This window comes from Podarcis melisellensis (assembly GCF_964234715.1).
Source record: "Podarcis melisellensis genome assembly, chromosome: Z".
Classification (NCBI taxonomy): Eukaryota; Metazoa; Chordata; class Lepidosauria; order Squamata; family Lacertidae; genus Podarcis; species Podarcis melisellensis.
In genome coordinates, this window is record NC_138547.1 from 49836164 (window position 1) to 49849911 (window position 13748).

The window sequence follows — 13748 nt, forward strand, 5'->3', positions numbered from 1 at the left end:
TCCCTTAAATGTCCCTTAAATGATGTCCCTTAAATTTCAAAGGAGGCTGCTCCTCTCCCTCCCTCCCTGCCGGCCAGGGAGGAAGGAGGCTCCAACTGTGTTGCTTGGCTGTGTTGCTCACCCAATAAGAAGTCTAAGAATGACTGGGGGTGGAGCTTGCATGCCTTGTGTGTGGCTAGTTAATGTAAGCTGAGGGGGTTTTTGAATGCTGGACGCCAATTTGTTGCATGTGCTGCTGCAAACTTTGCAGTGCAAAGCCAGGCCGGGGAGCCATCTTACGTTGAGGCTGCATAGGCCTTGTGGTGCATGTGATTCAGATTCTATTCAGTTGAACCTCTGGTTACAAAGTTGGTTGGACAGTGTTCTCGAAGCTACCAGCATGAGTTTGACCAGACTGCAGGAGGACAGGAAGACTGGAGTGCCTGGAACAGGTGAGGCTGCAGGTCCCTTATTTTGGCTGCTGGTCCCTGGGTCGGATTAGGGTTTGATGCGTCCCTCAGCTAATAATAATAATAATAATAATTTTTTCCGCACTCAGGGCTGGATTTAGGTTTGATGAGGCTCTAAGATACAGGACACAGGTGGTGCTGTGGGTTAAACCACAGAGCCTAGAGCTTGCCAATCAGAAGGTCGGCAGTTCGAATCCCCGCAACGGGGTGAGCTCCCGTTGCTCGGTCCCAGCTCCTGCCCACCTAGCAGTTCGAAAGCACGTCAAAGTGCAAGTAGATAAATAGGTACCGCTCCGGCGGGAAGGTAAACGGAGTTTTCATGCGCTGCTCTGGTTCGCCAGAAGCGGCTTAGTCATGCTGGCCACATGACCCGGAAGCTGTATGCCGGCTCCCACGGCCAATAAAGCAAGATGAGCACCGCAGCCCCAGAGTCGGTCACGACTGGACCTAATGGTCAGGGGTCCCTTTACCTTTAGAAACAATTAAAAAAAGTTAAAATGAATTAATCCTTACACCCATGTATACCAAAAATAAAACAATGAATTTAAGGGGGGAAATGGAAATAAAAGGAATAGAAAAGAACATACCAATAAAAGAAAAAGAATGTCCCTTTACCTTTACCTAAGATACTGAAGGTAATGGGGCCCTTTATATGGCCAGATGTCCTTTGTCCACAACAAATTGTCGCCGTTTTTTTGTTGAATATATGCTATATGTTCATTGATGGACCTCATAGGTATCTCAAGCCATTTGCCCATCACAAAAGATGTATTTTATCAAAGCAATGGTTGAACTGAAATACAATTCAGAAGAAGTATATTCATAATGAAATCATTATTAATAATTATTTTTATTCATTTGGGCAATCACAAAAGATCCTTTAGAAATCCCGTTTACAAAGACTCATCATCTAGTCTCTAGAAACTTGCTATAACATGAAATAATAAAAGATGTCAAGATAGGATGCAAACTACTAATAATTATGAATAGCTTTATTAATATGAAATGAAGTGTTATAACTTGTACAATGCAATGCCTATAAAAGCAGGCTGGCTGAGCTGTTTGCTGTTCAGTTCTGTTCTGTTCTGGCCTGTGAATAAACAAGAGCTGCTTTGGAGAAATCGCTGTGTCGTCTGCTATGTCTACCCACTATTTAACAATTAGATAGATCTGATTGATAGAGGATTGATGGATTAAATAAATAGATGGTAATTGATAGATAGATGATTGATAGATGAGATAGATAGATGATACATTAGGTACATATAGATGATAGATTAGATAGGTAGGTAGGTAGGTAGGTAGATAGATACGATAGATAGATAGAGGGCCAGATTTAGGTTTGATGAGGCCCTCAGCTCCTGAAGGTAATGGGGCCCTTGATATGTCCAGCTGTCGTTTGTCAACAACAAATTGTCACTGGATTTTTGTTGAATATATGCTATATTTGGTAACTGGTGGATCTGATAGGTATCTAAAGCCATTTGCACATCACAAATAGGAGCCGACACATCACAAAACACGGTTGCTGTATGTTGGTTTTATTTTGTTTTTTATCTTATATTTGGGAAATGTACATCCAGTTTTTCCCCCCTTTAAATTCTTTGGGGGCCCCTGATATATACCATATTTCATTTCTTCTTTCCAGTTGGCTTCCTTCTTTTCGTTTTGGGTAAACCAGGCATAGGCAAACTCAGCCCTCCAGATGTTTGGGACTACAATTCCCATGATACCTGGCTACTGGTCCTGTAAACTAGGGATGATAGGAGTTGTAGTCCCAAAACATCTGGTGGGCCGAGTTTGCCTATGCATGCCTTCATTGATTTGGCAGAAGCTCAGTGAAATAAGTCCCAAGTATTGAACAGAGGGCACTGCTTTGGAATGTATTCTCTGTACTTTCCCCAGTCTTGTTGGCGTTTTCGTTTGGGCTCACCCCCTTTCCGCTTCCGCCTCCTCCATGGCAGGTGCTGCATTTACAGATGGATTCTGACTTCACACCCATCTTTCTTTTGCAACCCAGAGCCTGGCAAGAGAGGCAAACGGTTTTAATAATCCTGGGAGGCACAGGAACTGCCAGCTCTCTGCAGCCGGTTGTCCTGCCATTCAAAGCAAAGCAGTCGTGGAAATGTACAGCATAAACCTGGTGAACTTTTGATTCCTTACACCTACGAAACTACGGTTTGTAGTTTCCCACTTGATTTTATTTTGATTTTCAATGTGGCTTGAATTATATTTTAAACTTAATCGTTTGATTTTCTGTTTTCAATGTATTATATATTTGATGTTAGCTGCCCTGAGCCCGGTCTCAGCCAGGGTATAAATAAATTTATTATTATCATTATTATCATTATTATTATTCCCATTTATTTGGGGAATCCATATTTGCAACGCGTTTGGTTCCTTAAAAAAACACAACCAGGGAAAGTACACGGGATTTACGAATCATGTCATAAGGAAATCGTTATATAAAACATGGAAAAAACATAAGGATCTCCTAGAACCAAAAACACCATGGTGGGCATCACCTCTAGAAGCAATTACAATAAAAAAGAAAAATATGGAATTAGAATGGGCCACATATAAAGACCTGATTAGGGGAAAAGACAATAAATTGGTAATTAAAGATTATGAGGAAATTAAACAACACCTTAGATCTGGTCCTAACCAATGTTGATGACCTGGTTAGTGGTGTAGAAGTGGAAGGATCATTAGGTGCAAGTGATCATGCTCTTCTGGAGTTTACTATACAGCGGAAGGGAGCAGCCAAGCATACTAGGACTCAATTTCTTGACTTTAAGAAACCGACTTCATAAAACTTAGGGAAGTGCTGGGTGAGATCCCATGGACAGTAATACTAAAAGGAAAGGGAGTTCATGATGGCTGGGAGTTTGTTAAGAGGGAGATAATAAAAGCACAACTTCAGGCAATACCAATGAGATGGAAACATGGAAGGTGCCTAAAGAAGCCAGGGTGGCTATCTAAAGAACTTTTAACTGAGTTAAGATTAAAAAAGGATGTGTACAAAAAATGGAAAAGGGGGGAAACCACCAAAGAGGAATTCAAACAAATAGCCAGCACGTGTAGACACAAAGTCAGAAAAGCTAAAGCACAGAATGAACTCAGGCTTGCTAGAGAGGTTAAAAGCAACAAAAAAGGCTTTTATGGGTATGTTCGTAGTAAAAGGAAGAACAAAGAAACAGTGGGGTCATTCAGAGGAGAAGATGGTGAAATGCAAACGGGACACAGAAAGGGCTGAACTCCTCAATGCCTTCTTTGCCTCAGTCTTCTCCGATAAAGAAAACAATGCCCGACCTGAAGAATTTGGAGCAAATGATTCAGCAGAGGAAACACAGCCCAGAATAACTAAGGAGATAGTACAAGAATACTTGGCTAGTTTAGATGTATTCAAGTCTCCAGGGCCAGATGAACTGCATCCAAGAGTATTAAAAGAACTGGCAGATGTGATCTCAGAACCACTGGCAGTCATCTTTGAGAATTCCTGAAGAACAGGCGAAGTCCCGGCAGACTGGAGGAGGGCAAATGTTGTTCCTATTTTCAAAAAGGGGAAAAGAGAGGACCCAAATAATTACCGCCCAGTCAGTCTGACATCAATACCAGGGAAGATTCCGGAGCAGATCATTAAGCAAACAGTCTGTGAGCACCTAGAAAGGAATGCTGTGATCACCAATAGTCAGCATGGATTTCTGAAAAATAAGTCATGTCAGACTAACCTGATCTCGTTTTTTGACAGAATTACAAGCCTGGTAGATGAAGGGAACGCAGTGGATGTAGCCTACCTTGATTTCAGCAAGGCATTTGACAAGGTGCCCCATGATATTCTTGTAAAGAAGCTGGTAAAATGCGGTCTTGACTATGCTACCACTCAGTGGATTTGTAACTGGCTGACTGACCGAACCCAAAGGGTGCTCACCAATGGTTCCTCTTCATCCTGGAGAAGAGTGACTAGTGGGGTGCCACAGGGTTCTGTCTTGGGCCCGGTCTTATTCAACTTCTTTATCAACGACTTGGATGATGGACTCAAGGGCATCCTGATCAAATTTGCAGATGACACCAAACTGGGAGGGGTGGCTAACACCCCAGAGGACAGGATCACACTTCAAAATGGCCTTGACAGATTAGAGAACTGGGCCAAAAGAAACAAGATGAATTTTAACAGGCAGAAATGTAAAGTATTGCACTTGGGCAAAAAAAATGAGAGGCACAAATACAAGATGGGTGACACCTGGCTTGAGAGCAGTACATGTGAAAAGGATCTAGGAGTCTTGGTTGACCACAAACTTGACATGAGCCAACAGTGTGACGCGGCAGCTAAAAAAGCCAATGCAATTCTGGGCTGCATCAATAGGAGTATAGCATCTAGATCAAGGGAAGTAATAGTGCCACTGTATTCTGCTCTGGTCAGACCTCACCTGGAGTACTGTGTCCAGTTCTAGGCACCACAGTTCAAGAAGGACACTGACAAACTGGAACGTGTCCAGAGGAGGGCAACCAAAATGGTCAAAGGCCTGGAAACGATGCCTTATGAGGAACGGCTAAGGGAGCTGGGCATGTTTAGCCTGGAGAACAGGAGGTTAAGGGGTGATATGATAGCCATGTTCAAATATATAAAAGGATGTCACATAGTGGAGGGAGAAAGGTTGTTTTCTGCTGCTCCAGAGAAGCGGCCACAAGAAAGAATATTCCACCTAAACATTAGGAAGAACTTCCTGACAGTAAGAGCTGTTTGACAGTGGAATTTGCTGCCAAGGAGTGTGGTGGAGTCTCCTTCTTTGGAGGTCTTTAAGCAGAGGTTTGACAACCATATGTCAGGAGTGCTCTGATGGTGTTTCCTGCTTGGCAGGGGGTTGGACTCGATGGCCCTTGTGGTTTCTTCCAACTCTATGATTCTATGATTCTGTGACCTTATGGGTTGGATCCAGTACCATCAATTACATGAAGTGTTCAGGACATATTAAAAAAAAGGTTTCTCAAATGAACCTTCATGATTAGAAAAAGTGTTATTACAAAACAAATAAGGTACTATCAAAAGACGAACAGGTCAAGCAGGTAATGATCAAGTGGGCTTTACATATTGGAAAAACCATTAACTTATCAGCATGGGAAGAAATATGGAGAAAGAACTGGAAATTTACAGCCTGTGAAGTATTGAGGGAAAACCTAATCAAGATGTTTTATAGGTGGTACTTTAACACCTACCAAAATAGCTAAGACAAAAACAAATCTGTGCTGGAGGTGTGGTAAAACAGAGGGGACACTTATACATGTTTGGTGGACCTGTGAAAAAATCCAAAGGTTCTGGAACACAGTGTATGATGAGCTTAAGAAAATGTTTAAGTGTAACTTTATGAAAAATACAGAAGCTTTTCTACTAGGGATAACGGGCACAGGTATAGCAAGAGAAGATCAGAAAATATTCCTCTATGCCACAGGAGCGGCAAGGATCCTAATTGCTAAAAACTGGAAAAAAGAAACTGTGCCAACAAAAAAGGAATGGCAAGATAAACTGTTAAGAGTATTTTGAACTGGCTAGATTAACAGAGACAGAGATCACACTAGACAAGAGTTTTTAAAAAGCATGGGGAAAATGCAGAGAATACTTCACAAAACAGTGCCCTATACCTGGACTTGTTTCAATTAATGTCTGCAAGAGACTTTGTGGATATTTAGGTTATAATTAGAAAAATCTTAGTAATTATTCATAAAGGAAAGAGTTTATAAGTAAATAAGGAGGCCAGATACAGGATAAAGGAAGTCTTTTATTTGGTTGTTTGTATTATTGTATGTTATGCTCACTGTGTTATGTTCATGTTTAAAGAGGATGGATTTGTGTATTGGTTGGGAGGGGGTTGTGTAATGTTGTAAATAAAATTCCAATAAAATTTTTTTATAAAAAAAAAATTAAAACCACCACCAGACCTAGATGGGCAGGTGTATAAATCTATTTATTTATTCTTATTATTCGAGTTTGGATCGGCCCCTACAAATATTGCAAAAAATAGCACCTTGCACCAGTCTGCTGTTCTGAGAATTAAAAGGTCTAAGACAGGGGTCAGCAACCTTTTTCAGCCATGGGTCATTCCACTGTCCCTAGGACCTTGTGGGGGCCGGACTATATATATATATATATTTTTTTGGGGGGGGGGGAACTAAACCAATTCCTATGCCCAGAAAGGCATTTTAAATAAAAGGACACATTCTACTCATGTATAAAAAAACATAAGAAACGCTCCAAGTCAGTGATTTTCATTTTTATTTGTCCGACACTTATCTGGAAATAGAAGCCGTTACAGTGAGCAAGCAGAAAGAAACACAACGGGAGGAAAGACACCTTCTTCCCTCGCCTTTTTAAAAACTACACAGTGGTTAACCTTTCCAGGACATCTTCTGGCGAAAAGCGAAAGCTCAACTCCCTAATCTCTGGACTGAAAGCGAAAGCTCAACTCCCTAGTTTACTCCCAAGTAGATGTGTAGCCTTTCTCCACTGGCGGCAAAATTCAGAATTCTTCGCCATGAAAAGAAAGCGCCGGGCACGGGGGCAACTAAATGCTTCTCATCAATATTCTTATCTATATCTAGAGAATCGATATAACCCAGCCCATAATAAGCCCAAATGAAGGGAACTGGCGCTGCAAAGATTGAAGATTTAACCTCAGGGCCCGGGACAAATGCTTCTGGCTGATATTATCTATATATAGATCATCGATACAATCCAGCCCATATTAAGCCCAAACGAAGGCAACTGGCGCTGCAAAGATTTAAGGGTTGACTCCAGGGCTTGGGCAACTAAATGCTTCTTGCTGATAACTATATATAAATAATCGATACAATCCAGCCCAAATTAAGCCCAAACAAAGGGAACTGCAAAGGTTTAAGCACAGCTCAGGGCGACATACCTGAGGATCAAATTCAGAATATAACGAAAGGCGCGTGAGGCCGGCCACAGATATAAATTATTGGCACGGATCCATGTGCAGCACCACCGCAAGCACAGAAAATGCACCACTCTTAATCTTTTCGGCGTTGGGCAGGGAAGCAATTTGGAAAACAACCCATCAGATACAAGCTTTGCCCTCCAATCAATCATTTTATGGGCTAAAAGCTGGTCAGCGATACTTCGGATGTGAAAAAGGAGGTTTGCGCTCGACCGTGATATTTCCAAAAAGCTTGCCGAAGTGGAGGCGGAAACCCATACTTACCTGGAAGAGCTGCATTTGACAAAGTCAAAGCGCCGGCGGCCCAGCACATAATTGTTCCATCAACTGAGAAGCGCACGTCCGAATGCGCCAACCTGGGCAAAAACCAACGCTCTTCTATTCATTTTCAGCCTTGATGGCGGTGTGCAGGCCTGCGCCTCTGTACATAATTTGATGCCTCCCTGGAAGGATGCGGTTTGGCACCGGGTTGCTATCCTCCCCCCCACTTTACGCATTTTTTTGGCGCAGTCAACCCGGTGTGAATTGAAGCTGAAAAAGCCAAAACTTTACGTCTTAAATTGCATTTGCTTTTTCCGTGCAATCGACCCGGCGTGAATTGAAGCTGAAAGAAACAAAACTTTAGGTCTTAAATTGCGCTTGCTTTTTCTGCAGTCGACCCAGCATAAATTGAAGCAAAAAACAAACAACAGTAGCCCCAGAGAGAAGTCCAAGATTAAGAAAGCGGATGTTGGTTTGAGTGGTTTATAAAACCCGTAAAAGCTGCGGCGCGTTTATCCCTTCCATCAACCTTGGAAGAAGGATGCGGACTTAAAATGCTGTTAAAAGAGAGCCACTGACGGACCAAGAGGAATTCTTAACAACGTTATCTTTAAAAGCTCCAGATTTGTGTAGGAAGGAAGGGGGGGAGAAAAGAGACTTGTTCACGGGAAATCCGAATCAACTGACCATCCGTTCACGCCTCCCCGCGGCAAGAAGATCCAGAAAAGAGGGTTTTTTCAGGGGGTCGGAAATTGCTGGCGTCCCCGTCATGCAAGAACTAGAGTCACCGGTTGCCATCCAAATCACATCCTTGGCTCCCGCTTCCCTCTGCTCCGGAAGGAGGGACATATCCTGAAGGATCTATATTCCGTGGCTCCGGATCTTTAGGCTGATTCCCCAGTCTCGGCGGGCTTGAGGATGTGGTCTGGTTTGTGGCCGGCGGAGAAGTGGTCCCACATCAGGAGGTAGAGCCGCTCCAGTTCCAGGGTGTACTGCTTGGTGTTGAAGAGGGGGCTGGATATCCTCTGCTTCCACACCTTGCCACGGATCTTCTTCAGGCTACATGAGACAAATGTTCATTTATTATTAATTAATTAATTATTAGTAATCCATTTATTAATCAACATTTCATTGATTTTCCCGAAAAGAAAAAATGGGAAATCACAAACAAATTAAACGGTAATTTGGGTGGGGTCAACCTCCTTCCGCTCCCCCCTCAGTTCCATTCTAATAGTTATATATTTATTATTGCAAAAAGGAAACATTCCTCCAATTGTCCAAATTAAGAGGACGCCAGCAAGGTGGAACCTTTCTGTAAAACAAGGATTTTACGATTCCCAAAAGGAATCCCCCCTCTTGGTTCCTTTTTAATATACGTGTTCATGCACGTCCATAAAATCTTATATATCGTATTATTTTTCCGTCTATGAGACGCCCCCCATTTTTGCAGCAACAACCAATCGCCAGTCCACCCTCGGCACTATCCACGTATGATTCGCCTGTCTTTAGCACCTGCTCTTTGCAAACTGTTGTTGTTGATGATGATGATGATAATAATAATAATAATAAAGTATGCAAAGAGCATGTCTCAATGAGTGCCTGTCTTTAGCAACTGCTCTTTGCAAACGGAAGCGTGGCACTGAAATTGGAAGCGTGGCACTCAAAACGGAGTACGTTTGGCTTCCGGAAAAAGTCCACAAACCAGAACACTTCCTTCTGAGTTTGCAGCGTTTAGCTTCTGGGTCGTTTGAGTGCCAAGGCATTTGAATGCTACCTTCGGGTTTCGTGAGCTGCACAACCAATGCCGCAGCCTCTCCCAACCCCAGTTTCATGTCTACTTACTATTCTGGATCGGTCCCCAGTTTCACGGCGACGTCTTCGTATTCCTGTCGACTCTTTGCGATGAGCTCGGGGCACCCGAGGCAAGTGAGCTGGGAGGCAGCAACGCGTGAGGCGAGGGTTTCCCCTGCAAAATGGAGGGCAGCAGGTCATACAAAGCTCCGTTGCAAGCATGGTCTGTCCTCATCTTGTTGAGCAAACTAAGTGCCAGGGGCTGGATCCAGCCCAATCGCCTTCTTAATCCGGCCCGCGGACATGTGTTTTAACACGAGTAGAATGTGTTCTTTTATTTCAAATGCATCTCTGGATGATTTGTGGGGAATAGGAATTCGTTCATTTCTTTTTTCCAAAATATATTCCGGACCCCCACAAGGTCTGAGGGACAGTGGACCAGCCCCCTGCTGAAAAAGTTTGCTGACCCCTGCCCTATCCTCTATCCCTAACTCCTATCTCTAGCCCCTATCCCTATTTCTAACTCCCTAACCCTAAGCCCTATCCCTAATCCCTGCCGACAAAATTTGCAGACCCCTGTTGTTGAGGAACATCTTCTTGGTGGATTAAGGGATGCGCCCAAGTAGAAGGGCCCATTGCCCAAACTGGATAACCCAAGTCTTCCTTCCTTCCCACTAGCGTAACCATCTGGCTCACAACCAAGCCCTTGGGATACATAGGCCAACCTCCTGACAATCCCCCAGAACACCCCCCTGGTGGGAATCCCAGGTCCAACTCAAAGCAACGTGTCTCGGCACCCAATACCAGAACAATATGCATAATCATTGTAATCATCACAATATCGACTCGAGCTGCCATCTCACCTGGCATGGTCACCATGGGGGTTCCAGCCCAGAGGACATCCATCCCGGTGGTGTGGCCATTGCAAAGGGGGGTGTCCAGGCAGACGTCTGCCAACTGCCCTCTCCTCACATGCTCCTCTTTGGGGGCGACCGGAGAGAATATGATCCGGTTCTGGGGGAGGCCCATGTTCTGCGCATACTGCTGGATATTTGGTTCCCCCACAGCTGGGAAACGCAGCAGCCATAGGACGCTGTTTGGGACACGTTTCAAAATCTGCAAGTAATAGCAATAACATTAACAATAATAATTTATTATTTCTACCCCGCTCATCCGGCCGGGTTTCCCCAGCCACTCTGGGTGGCTCCCAACCGAATATTAAACAGAATAAAACATCAAACATTAAAAGCTTCCCTAAAGAGGGATGTCTCCTAAAAGTCCGATAGTTTATTTCTTTGACATCTGATGGGAGAGGGAGCCACCACTGAGAAGGCCTTCTGTCTGGTTCCCTGTAACCTCACTTCTCGCAGGGAGGGAACCACCAGAAGGACCTTGGGTGAGGGACCAGGGTCCAGGGTGGAGATGTTCCTTCAGGTGGGGTCTTATCCTGTGTCCCAGACGGAGCTGCCCTGGACACAGAATGGACCTGTGCCTCCATGGACAGAGGCGAGTCCAAAATGACTCCCAGGCTGCGCACCTGGTCCTTCAGGGACAGTTACCCGGTTCAGAACCAGGGAGTCCTCCACAGCAGCCTCTCCCCTGTCCCACATTAACAGGACTTCTGTCTTGTCAGGATTCAACCTCAATCCGTTAGCCACCATCCATCCGCCAACCGCCTCCAGACCCTCACACAGGACCTTCACTGGCTCAGATATGAAGGAGAGGTAGAGCAGGGTATCATCCGCATACTGATGGAAATGCCCAGCCCCAAATCCCCTGGTGATCTCTCTCGGTGCATTCATATCAATGTTAAAAAGCATGGGGGAAGAGGCACCCCACAAGTGAGAGCCCAGGGGTCTGAACGCTCATCCCCCCCCCACTTTCTGGATGTAGCCCAGGAGGAAGGAGCAGAACCACTGTACAGTGGTGCCTCGCAAGACGAAATTAATTCGTTCCGCAAGTCTTTTCGTCTTGCGAGTTTTTCGTCTTGCGAAGCACGGTTTCCCATAGGAATGCATTAAAAATCAATTAATGCGTTCCTATGGAAACCGCCTTCAGACCAGGTCCGGGGACAGTCTGTCCCCCGACCTCTTCTGAAGGCGGGCGGGGGGCAAAAGTCTTTGTCCCCCCTGCCTGCCTTCCGGGAGAGCGGAGAAACGCAGCGCTGCTTTTCTCCGCTCTCCTGGGAAGGCAGGCGGGGGGAGCAAAGTCTTTTGCCCCCTGCCCGCCTTCAGAAGAGGTCCAGGACCTCTTCTGAAGGTGGGCGGGGGGCAAAAGTCTTTGCTCCCCCCCACCTGCCTTCAAAAGCCATCCGGGATAGCAGGAAGCGCTTCCCTGCTATCCCGGACTGCTTTTAAAATGCTGGTGGTGGGGAGCAAAGCCTTTCGGCCCCCGCCGGCCTTCCTGGACCTCTTCTGAAGGCCGGAAGGGGGGGCCGAAAGGCTTTGCTCTCCACCGCCAGCATTTAAAAGAGGTCCCCGGAGATTTCCCTATGGGCTTTCTTCTTGCGAAGCAAGCCCATAGGGAAATTCGTTTTGCGAAGCGCCTCCAAAACGGAAAACCCTTTCGTCTAGCGGGTTTTTCGTCTTGCGAGGCGTTCGTCTTGCGGGGCACCACTGTATAACAGTGCCCCCAGCTCCCAGCCCCTCTAGACGGTGCAGAAGGATATTATGGTCAATGGTATCAAAGTCCGCCGAGAGATGCAGCAGAACCAATAAATAATAATAAATTATTTATACCCCGCCCTCATTGGCCAGGGCCAGGCTCAGGGCGGCTAACACCAAATATAAATTACAATAAAATGTAATAGAAAAAAAACCCCAATTAATTAAAATACGGCTTAAAATGCAGCCTCATTTTAGTAGTAGCCCATAAATCAAGACTATAAAGGGAGGAAACATCAGCTATTCACCCGAGCCAGCTAGCCATGCTGGATGGGCCAGCATGGGCCAACAAAAAAGCCACGGGAAAATTTATGTGCCAAATCCCATACAAGGTGTCAGAGTGAGTCTAAGCCGAAGGCCAGGCGGAACAGCTCCGTCTTGCAGGCCCTGCGGAAAGATGTCAAATCCCGCAGGGCCCTGGTCTCTTGTGACAGAGCGTTCCACCAAGTTGGGGCTAGAGCTGAAATGCCCTGGCCCTAGTTGAGACCAATCTAACCACCTTGTGGCTCGGGACCTCCAAAGGGTTGTTATTTGTGGACCTTAAGGTCCTCTGCGGGGCATACCAGGAGAGGCAGTCCTGTAGGTACGAGGGTTCTAGGCCACATAGGACTTTAAAGGTCAAAACCATCACCTTAAACCTGACCCTGTACTCCACCAGGAGCCAGTGCAGTGGCTGAATGTGATCCCGCGGCAAGGACCCCGTAAGGAGCCTCGCCGCGGCATTTTGCACCTGCTGGAGCTTCAAGGGCATAGAGCGAGTTAAAATAATCAAGCCTGGAGGTGACCATCGCATGGATCACTGTTGCCAGATCAGGGCGAGAAAGGTAAGGAACCAATTCCTTAATATGGCGGAGGTGGAAAAATGCCACCTTTGCTGTGGCTGCAACCTGCGCCTCCATGGAAAGAGAGGCATCGAAGGTTACACCCAAGCTCTTGACAGAAGGCTCTGGCACTAATTGCGCCCCCGCAAGAGATGGGAGTTGGCCCCCCAACCCCATGTTGTCCTGACCCAGCCAGAGGACCTCTGTCTTCGAAGGATTTAACTTCAACTGGCTCCCACGCAGCCACCCAGCCACGGCTTCCAAGCATCTGGTCAGTGTATCTGGGGCCAGGTCAGGGTGGCCGTCCATTGACAGATAAAGCTGGGTGTCATCAGCATATTGACGACAACTCAGCCCTAAACTCTGGACAATCTGGGCAAGGGGGCGCATAAAGATACTGAAAAGCATCGGGGAAAGGATTGTGCCCTGCGGCACTCCACACAACAAGGAGTGCCGCAGCGACAACTCCCTTCCTGGATGTTTCATCCAGAAACCTACCAAAATGTTTGGTAACTGCTCTCTCAATTACCTTACCTAGGTACAGAAGATTCGAAACTGGGCGGTAATTGGCTAGATCTAAAGGATCTAGAGATCACCATTGCTTCCTTCAACTCCCCTGGGAAAGTCCCTGTGCCAGATTGATGATCTCACCCGGGGGGCTGCACCTCGTCTGGACATGCTCTATTCAGCCAGGACAGGCACAGGTCAAGGGGGCAAGTGGTGGGCCTTCCAGCTCAGAGGAATCTGTCTACATCGGCAAGGAGAAACAGTTTTCACCTTTGTCCCTAGCCTGCTGGAGATCCTTGATCG

At 45.8% G+C, this 13748-nt stretch overlaps 1 protein-coding gene across 2 annotated transcripts in view; it reads right to left on the minus strand.

Moving 5' to 3' along the window:
• Nucleotides 1-6703: 6703 nt before the first annotated feature.
• LOC309361767 (UDP-N-acetylglucosamine--peptide N-acetylglucosaminyltransferase 110 kDa subunit) overlaps nucleotides 6704-13748 on the minus strand; it is an 89869-nt gene continuing 82824 nt past the window's right edge. For both annotated transcript variants that reach the window (XM_081896907.1, XM_081896908.1), the window contains exons 20-22: nucleotides 10318-10570; nucleotides 9506-9629; nucleotides 6704-8722 (exon numbers count right to left, since the gene is read on the minus strand). In XM_081896907.1, the coding sequence (XP_081753033.1) occupies nucleotides 8548-8722; nucleotides 9506-9629; nucleotides 10318-10570 (552 nt within the window). In that variant the 3' untranslated portion in view covers nucleotides 6704-8547. The remainder of the gene's footprint in view (nucleotides 8723-9505; nucleotides 9630-10317; nucleotides 10571-13748) is intronic.